General features: G+C 44.6%; 1 protein-coding gene across 4 annotated transcripts in view; it reads left to right on the forward strand.

Moving 5' to 3' along the window:
* Window positions 1–12915, forward strand: part of LOC119972408 (centromere protein F-like) — a 49337-nt gene extending 36422 nt beyond the window's left edge. For 2 of the 4 annotated variants that reach the window (XM_038809037.1, XM_038809047.1), the window contains exon 8: window positions 12212–12915. In XM_038809037.1, coding sequence (XP_038664965.1) covers window positions 12212–12262 — 51 coding nt within the window. In that variant the 3' untranslated portion in view covers window positions 12263–12915. Of the gene's footprint in view, window positions 1–9754; window positions 9911–12211 lie in introns of all 4 variants that reach the window. The other 2 variants (XR_005462044.1, XM_038809063.1) reach the window with 2 other exon arrangements.
* The last annotated feature ends 1229 nt before the right edge of the window (window positions 12916–14144 follow it).

A 14144-nucleotide genomic window follows, 5' to 3' on the forward strand; every position in this document is an offset into this window, starting at 1 on the left:
CACTCCGGCAAGTCTGACACCCCAAATATGGCCTCCAGGGAACCCGGCTCCAAATCCACGCGCAGGACCTCAGACATGATGCTGCAAAACAACCCCAAAAATGTTTCCAACTTCGGGCAGGACCAGAACATATGAACATGATTGGCTGGGCCCCTCCCATGCCGCTCACAGCTATCCTTCACCCCCTCAAACAACCCGCTCATCCTAGATTTCATTAAGTGCGCCCTTACACCACTTAACTGAATCAACCCCAGCCTCACGCACAAGGCATTGACCCTTCGCAGCACTTCACACCATAGTCCTTCTTTCAACACCATCCCAAACTCTTCCTCCCACTTGACCTTAATCTCTTCCATGGATACCTTATCTTCCTCCATGATCCTACCGTAAATAGCCAAAACAACCCCGCTCTCCAGCCAGCCCACCAACAGCACCTCCTCCAGCAACGGGGAGGACAGTGCCACCGAAAAGGTCGGGAAGATCTTTCTTATGAAGTTCTCCATCTTTATATACCTGAAGCCCCCCCTCACACTGGAGCCCAAACTTTACTCCCAACTCCTCCAAGCTTGCGATCCGTCCCTCCAAAAACAGATCCTTCAGCTCTTTCATCCCTCTCTCCTCCCATCCCCGGAATCTTGCATTCATCCTCTCTGTCTCAAACCCATGGTCTTTAACCCCACCATGACAAAAATAAAAAGTAACAAAGAAAATTTGCGAGAACCAGAGTTCTAAAGGATATTTAACATATACCACTGTTGTTCCGAAACCATAGTGTGTCTTAACCCGTATACGGTGGACAAACGACAATAAGTCTGTTTCATATAACGGTTCAATATTTATTTACTATCACACAAATGTTAATGTTACTCAATCATAAACACTTACAACATAAGTTAAACTATAAAGCTAGTACGCACAAGACATTACTTAACTTCAAGTGACTAGCAAGTACCAGGCAGATATGGCCTTTATCTGTGACCCGCAGACTTGCATTTCTCGATGGTTGGTTGTTGGTCTTCCTCGTTCTTGGCTCTGGTCTTCCTTCTGCTGGTGGCATGGACTGTCTTCTTCTTTGGCCGTTGAAGGTTCACTGTTGCTGGTGTTGAGAGAGTGATTGAGGGATTGCGCAGCACTTTTTATCCCAGGGATTTTGTGCCCTTGTGAGCCACCAATTGATCAGGGCTTGATCATCCTGATCAATTAAGTCCAATCAAGGCCGCCACTTTGATGGCAGGCGTGCCCTTACCGGTCATGTCCATTGGTGTCCGAGGCACATAGGCCTTTCCAAATAAGGGAAACAGACACTTCTGAGTCTGATGCGTTGTAGGTGATTTGCATTTAAGCCCATTCTCCCGGGATGGCCTTTTGATGGCCTTTTTCCTATGTTATTTTACAAAGTCTGGGCTGCAGCCTTTGTTTACTGAGAGCTGCAGTCTGCATTTCCTCGAACTTCGCCACTTTTCCCAGCATCCTTTCGATGCCATTTTAGGTGGCCACATCACACAACACAACAAAACTCCAACCTCAGGCACAGTACAGAACAATCATCATTCCACATATTTATACAGAGAGCACCAGCAAATATTAATACAATAGATTCGAATTATAGTCAGTGTGATCAGCACTAACAGAGACAGGATAAAAAAAAGGCAAGACTATGCACAAACAACATATAACTTTATCAACTCAATATGGTTTTTGCTAAAACAGAATAACAGGCAACACTCACCCTCCTGCTCAGACATAGTACACTCTTGTCAGGAAAAAATACAATAATGTGAAATCAACAGCATAATCACAAAGGAATAAAGTGCAGGATTATTGGTGAACTGCATGATCTATGTCGCTTGGATAGGCCAAAGCTATGACAGGATTGTGGAGCAGCCGTCAGCGTCCCTCAAAAGTTCCATTGAATGAAACACCTTCACCTCCACCGTGCTGTGGCCCAAAGCCCAGACAGCAAAGAATCTAGGATAGGATTGGGAGGTAGGACTCAACATGACCAGCTGCCTCCACCCCTCACGACGAGCATCGAGGACAAGATAGAATAAGACCAGGGTCGGGAACTCCAAATGGACCCAGGTCTCGAAGACCGGATACAATGTGCTCCGTCGAACATGAAATGCCCAGCTTTCAAATAGAGATTCCGTAAGCATGGCAACCAATTCTCAAAATCAGTCGGGAACTCCCCCTCCGCAATTCTTCGCTGTTTGCGATCCATCATAACCACTCAGTTCCTGTCCCCATTACAGCCTTATTTCAAACATGGATAAAAGAACTGAATTCAAGAGATGAGGTGATAATGACAGCCCTTGATATCAAGGCAGAATTTCCCTGAGTGTGGCATCAGGAAGGCCTAGAAAAGCTGGAGTCAATGGGAATCGGGGAAAATATTTTATTGATTTTAGTCATATCTAGCACAAAGGAAAATGGTTGTGATTGTTGGAGGCCATTCATCTCAGCTCCAATACATCGCTGCAGAAGTTCTCATGGTAGTATCCTGGGCCCAAGCATTGTTGCACGTTTTACTATGGGCGTAAAACGCGTTTATTGGAGTGTATTAACACGCCTCCGAGTTCGACGTGTGCTTAACACTACTAGGCTCTGTTCTATGTAATTATTTAGCTCTGGAGTCGCCAGTTGCCGTATAGGCAACGTCACAAGTATTCCAAGGTCAAGTTCAAAGTAATAAAGACGATACACCGATTAGTAAAGTTCAAACGATCAATATTTATTATACAGTTATAATAAATACTCATGCACACTAAGAAACTAAGCTATAACTAAACTTAAGCAAACAGAATACTTATCTAACAGGAACAGGCAAGGTCAGAGAACGAGGCCTTCGTCCTGGTTTGGTACTGCAGCCTTCAGCAAGCGTTCTGGTACTTGGGAGTCTAGTGGGCTTGGATCGCGTAGCGAGCGTTGAACTTACGGTTTCGGCGGCTGGTGCTCAACGGCTGGAGTCAGGATGCAAGATGTCAGTCAGAGCCGGAGCACGAGTTTAACAGACCGGGCTCTGTGGGGAATTTGCTTTTATACCCCTCTCTAATGTCCTTGCCCCCTTCTAGGCGGGCTCTACCTTTCGGTACCGATTGGAACGTTTCCAAACGGCTACCTTCGAAATCCTCCAATGCGGGGCTTCCCTCGATGTTGGGGGGTGGTTTCGATATTCGTTACTCTGGTGCCATCCTGTCTGCTCCACCAATTAAGTGCTACATTGAGATGGAAATGTTGCCATTGTGTGTGCCTGGATCTGGGCCGCCTCATCAGAATGTTAAGCGCTTTGCCATTAACACCTTTGGCTTGGAGATCTGCACCTGGCCAGAAAACTGGTTTGCTGCTTGCAAAATGCTAATTAGTTGAGAGCAGGCTGTCTGTTCTCACTAAACAGGCTTTCCCTGCTGTCTTCCATTTTAGTTTGGCTCAGTGTCCATTTTGCGTGGCCAGCATGGCTACAGCATCTTCAGCTGCTTCATCAATGAACTTCTTTCCAAAGATGGGCCAGACATGGGGATGCTTGATGATGATTGCAAAGTGTTAAGTACCATTTGCAACTCCTCAGATGTAGAAGAAAGCTATGTCCATACGCAGGGAGACCTGGAGAGCGATCAGGCTTGGGCTGATAGATGGCAAGTAACATCTGTGCTGCACATGTGCCACACAATGACCATCTCCAATAAAGGAGAATCTAACCATCTCCCTTTGACATTCAATGGCATTACCATCATTTAAACATCCATCATGAGCTTCCTGAAGGTTACCATTGACCAGAAACTTAACAGGGTCAACCACATAAATAATGTGGCTACAACAGCAGATCAGAGGCTGGGAATTCTGCGGCCAGTAATTCAGTTCCTGACTTCCTAAAGCCTGTCCACAGTCTACAAAGCATAAGTTAGTAGTGTGATCGAATACTCTCCACTTGCCTGGATGAATGCAATTCCAACAGCTCAGGAAGCTCAACATCATCCAATAAAAAGCAGCCTGCTTGATCTGCACTCCAGCCACCATCTTAAATATTTACTTCCTCCACCACTGACGCACTTTGTCAGCAAGGTGTACTACATATGAAAAATGCATGAGAGAAACTCAGCAAGGCTCATTGGGCAGTATCTTCCAAGCGCATGACGTCTACCAGCGAGAAGGGCAAGGGCAGAAGATGCATGGAAACACCACCACCTACAAGTTCACTTCCAAGCCACACATCATCCTGGCTTGGAACTATATCACTGTCCCTTTCCTGTCACTGGATCAAAAATCTGGAACTCCCTTCCTAACAGCATTGTGGGTTTACCTATACCAAATTGGCTGCAACCGATCAAGAAAAATGCCCACCATTGTTTTCTCAAGGGCAGTTAAGGATGGGCAACAAATACTGGCCTGACCCGTGCTGCTAACATTCCATGAAGTAATAAAATAAAACTTGTGTGGGATGAAAACAAGGATCCAGGGTGGATGGGGAAATTAACTATAGCACCATTCAAGTGGAGTGAGTGAAAAATAGGGGGCGGGATGCCCCCTATAGGGGCCTCACGGTAGCATGGTGGTTAGCATCAATGCTTCACAGCTCCAGGGTCCCAGGTTCGATTCCCGGCTGGGTCACTGTCTGTGCGGAGTCTGCACGTCCTCCCCGTGTGCGCGTGGGTTTCCTCCGGGTGCTCCGGTTTCCTCCCACAGTCCAAAGATGTGCGGGTTAGGTGGATTGGCCATGCTAAATTGCCCGTAGTGTAAGGTTAATGGGGGGATTGTTGGGTTACGGGTATACGGGTTACGTGGGTTTAAGTAGGGTGATCATTGCTCGGCACAACATCGAGGGCCGAAGGGCCTGTTCTGTGCTGTACTGTTCTATGTTCTATGATTCTCTGATCCCGAGGCTAAGTGTTGACGCCGTCGTAAACGGCGTCACGTTTCATGACGGCGTCAACAAGCCCCCAGGAGCAGCGGTTCTGAGCCCTTCAGTAGGCCAGCATGGCACTGGAGTGACCAACGCCGCTCCAGCTGCCGATACCGGCGTCAAATGGGTGCCGCGGGTCTGCGTATGTGCACTGCAACCGGCGCGATTGCGCGCATGCGCAGTGGCTTCCTTCTCCACGCCGGCCCCGATGCAACATGGCATACGGCTACAGGGGCTGGCGCGGAGCGAACCAGGCCCCCAGCACGAGAGGCCGGCCTGCCGATCGTTAGGCCCCGATCGCGGGCCAGGCCACAGTGGAGCCCCCCCCCCCCCGGGATCGGAGCCCCCCCAAAACCCCGCCCCCGAAAAGATGCACACGTGGACAGCGCCGGCGGGACTCGGATTTTTTTTGCAGCCACTTGGCCCATCCCGGGCAGAGAACCGACCGGCGCTGTGCCGGCGCCAATTCTCTGCTCACCAGAGAATCGGCAGACCAGTGTAAGGGCAGCGTCACATGATTTGCGCCCAGCCTGGCGATTCTCCGGCCCAGCGTGGGCTGAGGGAATCCCGCCCAGGGTGTAAGTGATAGGGGACAATATAGTCAGGGGAACAGATATTGTGCAGTGCAGCCACAACCAAGGGTTCTGAAGGTTGTGTTGCCTGCCTGATGCCAGGGTTAAAGACATCTCCTCATGGCTGGAAATGTATTTGAAAAGGGAGGGTTACCCAGATTTCATCCTTCACTTAAGAACCAACAATGTAGGTTGATCTATGAATAAGGTTCTTCTGAGACAGTTTGAGAAATTAGGGTCCAAATTGAAAAGGAGAATCTCTGGTTGTTACCTAAACCACACACCAATTGGCATTGGGCTAAACAGGTTAAAGGTTAAATGTAAGAGTGGTGTAGGAGCTAGGAGTTTTGTTTCATAGACCACTGGCAACTGTACTAGGGAAAAAGGGACCTGTTCTGTTGGGACAGGCTCTACCTAAATCAGATGCGACCAGTATCCTGATGAATAACTGAGGGAAATAGATAGCAGTTTAAACTAATTAAGGGATAAGGAATTGGGCAGATTCCAGAAAAGGGTGATTCAAAAGCAGGAGAAATATCAAGACTTTACAGCACAGCAGGATTTTGGGTAAAAATAAGCAGAGTAGATCAGGAAGGGACAAGGCGGCATGGTGGCACTGTGATTAGCACTGTTGCCTCACAGTACCAGGCACTCAGGTTCCAGCCTTGGGTGACTGTCTGTGGGGAATTTGTACATTCTCCCTGTGTCTGAATGGGTTTTCTCCAAGGTTCTCCGGCTTCTTGCAAAGATGTGCAGGTTAGGTGGATTGGCCATGCTAAATTGCCCTTAGTAGGTGGGATTACTGAGGGGTTTTTTTTCTTTTAAAAAAATTTAAAAAAAAGTACCCAATTTGTTTTTCCCAATTAAGGGGCAATTTAGCATGGCCAATCCACCTAACTTGCACATCGTTGGGTTGTGGGGGTGAAACCCACACAGACACGGGAATAATATGCAAACTCCACACAGACAGTGACCCAGGGTTGGGATTCAAACCCGGGTTCTCAGCGCTGCAGTCCCAGTGCTAACCACTGCGCCACGTGCCGCCCAGGTTACCGAGTTACGGGAATACGTTAGGGTGTGGGCCTAGGTAAGGTGGTCTTTCAGAGGGTCGGTTCAGACTCATGGGCTGAATGGCCTCCTTCTCCACTGTAGGGAAATTGGAAAAGTCAAAACCAAAGCATGTGTAAAGTATTTGCAACAATAAAGACAAATTCATAGCATAAGTAGATATTAATATGTTTGATCTTATAGCCATTACAGAGAAATGGTTGCAGAGTTACTAAGGATCGGAACTAAATATTACAGGACGTTTTTTTAATCTAGAGTACCCAATTTTTTTCCAACTAAGGGGCAATTTAGCATGGCCAATCCACCTATCTTGCACATCTTCGGGTTGTGGGGGCAATACACACCCAAACACGGAGAGAATGTGCCAATGAGCAGAAAACGTTGTTTGTTGGCCCCCATTAGTTATACTGTCGGGCAGATTATAAATCATTAAATTAGAGGTGGATATACCAAGGCTAATACAGTAATCATGGAGGACTTTAATATTCATATAGACTGGAAACCAAATGTGCAGTAATTATGTGGAACACAAGTTTGGAGAATGTATAAGAATTATTTTCCAATTTAGATATATTGAGGAGCCAACTAGGGAACAGGCTCTTGTCTACCGAAGAGACTGATAACTTTTTTTTTTAAATTCCTTCACCAAAAGGAAATAAGCCCAAGATAAAGATTTCGGGTGAGGTCTTCCAGCTATTCATATTAGCGGGGTCTTCTGGTTCTGCCAATGGCGCACCCCCGCCATAGGTTTCCCACATGCATGGGGTGGATACAATGGGAAATCCCATTGTCAACGGCAGGACCAGAAGATTCTGCCACTGGCCAATGGCGGGCCGCCTCCCGCTGTGCGCAACAGGGAGGCCAGAGAATCTCGCCCTTCATGTTTTAAGACTTTTACTTAATAAACTAAAATCAACATAAATAAAACACCACTTGACAGGCAACTAATACATTAAACTAAAGAAAAGGAATTTTTGCATTCACCGGCTCACGCATCCGAGATACTTCTTAATACTTCTTTTGCTGTGCACTACGCTTTTTGTTTACTTTATTGTCATAAGTAGGCTTACATTAACATTGTAATGAAGTTACTGTGAAAAGTCCCGAGTCGCCACATTCTGGCACCTGTTCGGGGACACAGAGGGCGAATTCAGAATGTCCAATTCATCTACCAGCACGTCTTTCGGAACTTGTTGGAGGAAACCGGAGTACCCGGAGGAAACCCACGCAGACACAGGAAGAACATGCAGACTCCGCACAGACAGTGACCCAAGCCGGGAATCGAACCTGGGACCCATAGCGTTACAAGAAAAGCCCCAAGTTCTTTCCAGCTTCCCAGCAGGCTCACTGCTCCCTGCCATGTCAGATTGCAACTCTGCATCCTTTGAGAGTCGATTCATTCAGTCAGAACCTCCCAAATCCAACTTCCACCAACAAGGCCCACCTCAGCAACTCCCTTCGACCCCTCGAGCTCCCGTTAGCTGGCATTCTAGTTCTATTCTTTTCTTTTCTCAGTTGAGGTTAAGTTGCTTTCGAATTTTTGGGCAAAATTCGCCTAATAGTGCCTATTTGGTTCTGGTCTGGAGAAGAGCAACCTGATGCGCATCCACTCAGCACATCACCGTCACTGGAACTCCTAGAATTGATCAAGTTTGAAAGTTATTTGGTTAAGTCAAAAACTAGGACCTTAAAGTTAAACAAAGCAAACTTATGTAGATGTGAAGGGCAGGTTGGGTATGGTAGATTGGGATAAACCATCAAAAGACATGACAATAGGCAAGCAATATTTAAAGAATTAATATATAATTTGCAATAAATATACATTCTTTAAGACATAAATACCCCACAAAAATATGGTATAACTGAGACGAACAAGAGGACTTAAGGATAATATTAGATCAAAGAGGCTTATGTTGCCAAAAATAGCAGATTGAGAGAATTTTGGAATTTAGCAAAGAATAAGGAAAGAACGAGAATAGGGTGGCACATGGCACAGTGGTTAGCACTGCTGCCTCTGTGGCCAAACAGCTACCTAAAATGGTGTCCTGCAAAGGATGTTGGGAAATTTAGCCAAGTATAAGCACAAGCAGGCTGCAGTTTAAAAAAATACTGATGAGCAAGCTGCAGCCTGGACATCGCAATATTCAGGAAAAAGGCTATCTCCAGGCCAACCTCGGGATAATAGAAACATACGGTCAATCACGAATGTCTGCCAGACAATGGCACTTATATTCCTTATTTGGAAGGGCCTATGTGCCCCTAACACCTACAGACATGGCCAGTGAGTGTAGACCCCAAAATCGATGTGGCAACCCCTGATTGGACTTGATCGATCAGCGTGATTGAACCCTGATCAATTGATTGGCAATGGCCCAGAGACCACCCTAAAGGGAGCTAAATCCAGGAAGTTTAAAAGGTGGCACACTACCTTAGAATCTCTCTCTGCAACAGTCAGTAACAGCAATGGAACAATGGTGATCTTCACCAGCCACTACAAGGACCATCACGCCACCAACAGAAGGAAGACCAGAGCCAGAGCATCAGACCAGACTGAGGGCCAAGCATTGAGGACGATAGGAGTCAACACACAAATGAAGGCCAATATCTGTCTGGGTACTTGCTAGTCACTCAAACGTTAAGGTCTAGAATGAACTTTTAGTACTCTGTGTGAGTGTGAATAAAGACTATTGATGTAAAACGGAGTTGACGCGCAGTCATTTGTTCACTGCATACGGGTTAAAGATGCACTGTGCGCAACACCTCACAGCGCCAGAGACCTGCATTTGATTCCAACCTCAGGTGACTGTGGAGTTTGCACATTCTCCCCATGTATGTGTGGATTTCCTCCGGGTGCTCCGGTTTCCTCCCACAGTCCAAAGATGTGCAGGTTAGGTGGATTGGCCATGCTAAATTGCCCCTTAGTGTCCAAAAGGCTAGGTGGGGTTACGGGGATAGGGCGGGAGGATTGGTCTTAGGTAGGGTGGTCTTTCGCAGGGCTGGCGTAGACTCGATGGGCCAAATAGCCTCCTTCTGCACTGTAGGGATTCTATTCTAATATAAAGGTAGACTAGTAACAGATTGTAAGCATTTCTATAGGCATGTAAATAGGAAGAGATTAGTGGAAATAAATGTGGACTCAATAGGGGCTAAAACTGGTGAAATTATAACAGAGAATAAGGCAGAGACATTAAACAAATACTTGTATTTTTCTTTGCAGTAGAAGACACAAAACAATATTAAAAATGGAACAAAGGGTCTTGTGAAAGTGAGGAACTCAAGGAAATCAACATAGCTAAAGGACTGGAGAAATGAATGCGACAAAGTAGTAACTAATCCCTGGACCTGAAGGGCTTTTAAAAGAGTAGTTGCCGAGGTAGTGGATGCATTGATTGTTCTTCCAGAATTCTTTAGATTTGCGAAGGTGGACTTGAAGTAGTGATCAGCCATGATCTTGTTTAATAGCAGAGTAGGCTGAAAGGTCCAAATGTCTTATTACAGCTCCTTTGTTTTTAATTTCATGCATACAAGCACATTTCAGGTAATCCTTACTCCCACTTTCCTAATTAATTTTAACCTACATTAAATTGGCTTTCCTCTCCCCTTGCCAGACTTGTTTAATCCACCCCTGCTATCTAACTACCCATTTTACATTGGTACCCTCTGATTCAGATTAAATCCATGTCTCTTGGATAAAATTTCCCTGTCCCTGAGCTGGTCGTGTTCTAGGAACATATTATATTGGTTAATTATCTGTGAAGCATTTTGGATGTCCTGCGGTTTTGAAAGCTGCTAAATTAATTCAGTCTATGCTTTCTTTCCGAAATGTTTCTAACTCCATCACTTCTCTCAAAGGACTAAGAGCTTGCCTTTTCCCACTTCATTGATCCCTACTCCTCCAACCCAGTTCCTATCCAATAGATACCTGCATTTCCATACCTTAGTTTGACCCACCGTGCCCATGGACCCTCAGTGAACTGTGCTTCCAGTTCCACATCCCTTCACTGACTGCCCACAGACCAAGCGCCAACCAAACCTTCTCTCAGTTTTCAGAAACAGATGCTCTCATATGTTTCCTTCCTCTCCTATTCACCCAGGGCCCAGTGTCCTCTTCCACACCGTATGGTCTCAGACCTCACAAACTAGTTTGCAAAAACTGTGCCTCAGCCCCTTTGTCCTGTCAGAGCTCATCCGCCCCAAAGCCATTACTAGTCCCAGATTACAATCCCCCTGTTCTGTGACCATAGTGGTCCTATAATTGCTTACAGGTCCAGCTTTTGACTCCTTCTCATCTAAACTTCAACACTCTCCATCTATTTCCTGCATATTCCGTTCCTGATTCTTTGAGGGAGATTTTCCTAGTATCTTGGAGGTTGATTTAGAGTTGGAGCGGCTAGAAAAATGGCCAAAAAATACATCAGGCCAGCATGTTCCTTGCACTTTTACCAGAGGTGGCTTCCGAGCAGTGATGGCAACCTGCCAGCAGCAGGAAGATAATGAAGGTAATTATGGGGGGAATATGCAGCATTTTGGGTAGGCTATGGAATTTTGTTGGCAGCACACAGGACCCTGCCATTTCTACAGCTAATCTACTCACAGGAGGAGAAACTTGAGTTGGAGACCAGAGCATCTTGATATATATATGCAGTGGTCACTTACAAGACTGGCAATCCTCAGGGACACCCACAGGCAAATGCTTGTAATTGCTTGCTTGTCACCGCTGATGGACCCATCAGATAATGCAGAATGTGAGGAACTGCCTGCTAGACCCATGAACGATATATCTGCACCATGTGCCACCCTCGCCTCCATTTATTTCAGCAGTACTCAGCACGTATCGTGGGTCTGCCGACTGCCCTTCGCCGCTCCACATTCCCGGGCTATCCAATGCTCTGAAGTTGGCAGCACTCCTGGAGGCAGCTTCTTGATTGGTCTTCTCTTCTCTGGGAAGGTTGCACTTGATGTTCTGTCAGACGCATGTTCATGACTCGAATGGAAAAATTTAGACTATTGTTTCTATCTGGCCCCAATCTATTTCCCCTGTTCACCCTGGCTTGAGCCTTCAACTCACTTTCTCTCTGAGTCATACATGTTGTCACATTTTACAGCATCCTCTTATCCTCACCTTTAACTAACTTGGTTTTCTACTTCAGAGATGAACCTTAGGTCTCAAAAAAAACCCAGAAGAGGCAGATAGATGGAGGATGTATATATCTAAGGTATTCACAAGAATCACACAGAGATATTGAAGATAAAAAAGATATACAAGAGAAGGGACTGGCGAAAAGTACAAAATGGGATGGAAACAAATGAAAGATGCCAGACAGAACTATAGAGGTAGCACAATGAGAAAAATGTTAACAGCTGTTACTATCCAGTAGCTTCATAGTAAGATGCATATGTTGGGCAAGGAGGAGGTGTGGGATCAGCTGTGATGTCCCAACAAACGAAGAGATTACTCAGAAGGATCTTTTCAGGCTTTCACACAAAGAATGGCCAGAGGTGGATTGGAACTTTAACAATACTCTTCAAGACAGGAGGATAGAAAATTGGCAACAAAATTATTACTAGCTTGTGATTTGTATATTTTGAAAATCAATGAAAAAGGTTTTGCCAGTCATAGAGTTGCTACTGCATTAAATTACAGATAACTTTGCACATTGTTGGTTTTCTTTAGGAATGCAAACGCTGCAAATCTCTGCAATTGAAGAGATCATCCGATAAGTAAGACTTATATGTAAAACAATTGAAGATCGACAGAGCATTCTCTATTGATTTGAAGTTTTTACAGCAAGTACATTGGAACATCCAGCAAGTAATTCTTTTTTTCAAATTTTTGCGTTTTCAAATCAGTTTAATCATCCTTAACATTGAGATATGTTTCTTTTGATTTGCTGTAACAGGAAATAACTCTTTCCTATTTGTCAAAGATCATTCCTTTAGAAGATAGTTCAATCTTCATTTTAACACAAGGATTGCAGTTTCTACAGCAAAATACTGGACAAAAATTAAGTATATTTAATGTAGTTAAAAGAAAAATGCAATCATCTGTAATCACTTTTACAACTTCTACCCAGAAATTGAGGTGGCCTGGTGCATACACTTATCTGCCACAGTAGATGATGATTTGGGGCCTTTATTTTCACAATTTATAAATAACTATTCTAATCAATAGCACAGTAATATGCATCATGCTATGAGATGAATAATTGCATCTTCTAATTTTTCAAAACATGATAATGTTGCTAAATATAGTACTAATATCAAGGTGGCATTTTCCTTTGACTGCCAAGTTTATTCAAGTTAATTTCACCTCAACTGAGACTTCAAAAAGGCTATAAAATGTTCATGTTTTACTGTAATACTCGACATATATACTCAACATATACTATTTAAAATAAAAGCTTATATACCAATATTATGGTTTGGAAAATGTGTCATTTTAAAAGCACCAATAACTCTCCATAGCACACTTCCATAGACTTTGACAGTCAATGGTAACCTGAAATTTATACAGTATAAATCGACTTCTGGTAATTGTTATGATTGCACAAAAACTTAATTTTCTAGTAATTATAATTAAGCATCATAATTAAGATAGCGTTTTACCCCCCCCCCCCCCCAATAAAAAGGCACTCAGAAGTTAACAGGGTGGGGAGGGGGGATTGGCAGAATATGGAGTTGAGGCCACAATCAGAGCAGCCAAGGTCTTATTGAATGGCAGAGCTGGTTCAAGGGGCAAAATGGCCTATTGATTCATATATTCATATGTTTGTCCATCACAACATGAGTGAGCCTGGGCATACACATATATGGTCATAGTTCCTGAGCACTACGTTGAAGTTAAAACTCACCACTATTCTTAGAATTCCCCCTATACCAAAAAAAGGTCGATATTCTAAATGGTGAACAGGGATTCTCACTCCCTGACTCCAGTGCAGGCTTCTGTGGGTGCTATTCAGGTCAAACTATCTTTTCAAGTTATCCTCCGGTATAACCCATACCTTCACCGAAGAATTTTACCTACTTACCCCTTAATAGCATCGATGTCCTGGGTCCTGCGTTATTAAGGAAGTGAAGTAAGCTAATAACCACTTTTTCAGGTTAAGTTATTTTAATTATTATATTTTTTCTTTTAAAAGCTGCAAACACTTTCTTTACAGAAAGGAAAAAAGATCTTGCTTCTGGCTGCTTCAGGCCCACCTTGGCAATCGATCTTCTTAAAATCTGGTCTTCTTGAGTTGTATTCGCTGGTGAACTCGGTTGCTGTGTCCTGTTCTTCCCATGCACCGAGCTGTGAGAGCTGGCTCTGCTAGCTATCTCTAAGCTGACTCTGACTCCTGTTTAAATTCTAGCCTTCCTTAGATGTATAGCTGTTTAAACTCGGCTGCTTGCCTTGTCTTTCCCATGACCGAGCTCTCTCTCTCTCTCGGAGTTCTCCTCCCCTTCTCTCCTGTTGCTGGTTTCTCCTGTCCTCTGTGCCTGTTGCTGCTGCTCCCTGGGTTTATATTCTCTTTCTAAGAGTTATTAAGTTTTAACGACTTTATTGTAAATGGGCTTGTTTCACTTTGATAGTTTAAAATTATCTTTGATGTAAACATCTTACTACA

Source organism: Scyliorhinus canicula, chromosome 1 (genome assembly GCF_902713615.1).
Source record: "Scyliorhinus canicula chromosome 1, sScyCan1.1, whole genome shotgun sequence".
NCBI classification, from domain to species: domain Eukaryota; kingdom Metazoa; phylum Chordata; class Chondrichthyes; order Carcharhiniformes; family Scyliorhinidae; genus Scyliorhinus; species Scyliorhinus canicula.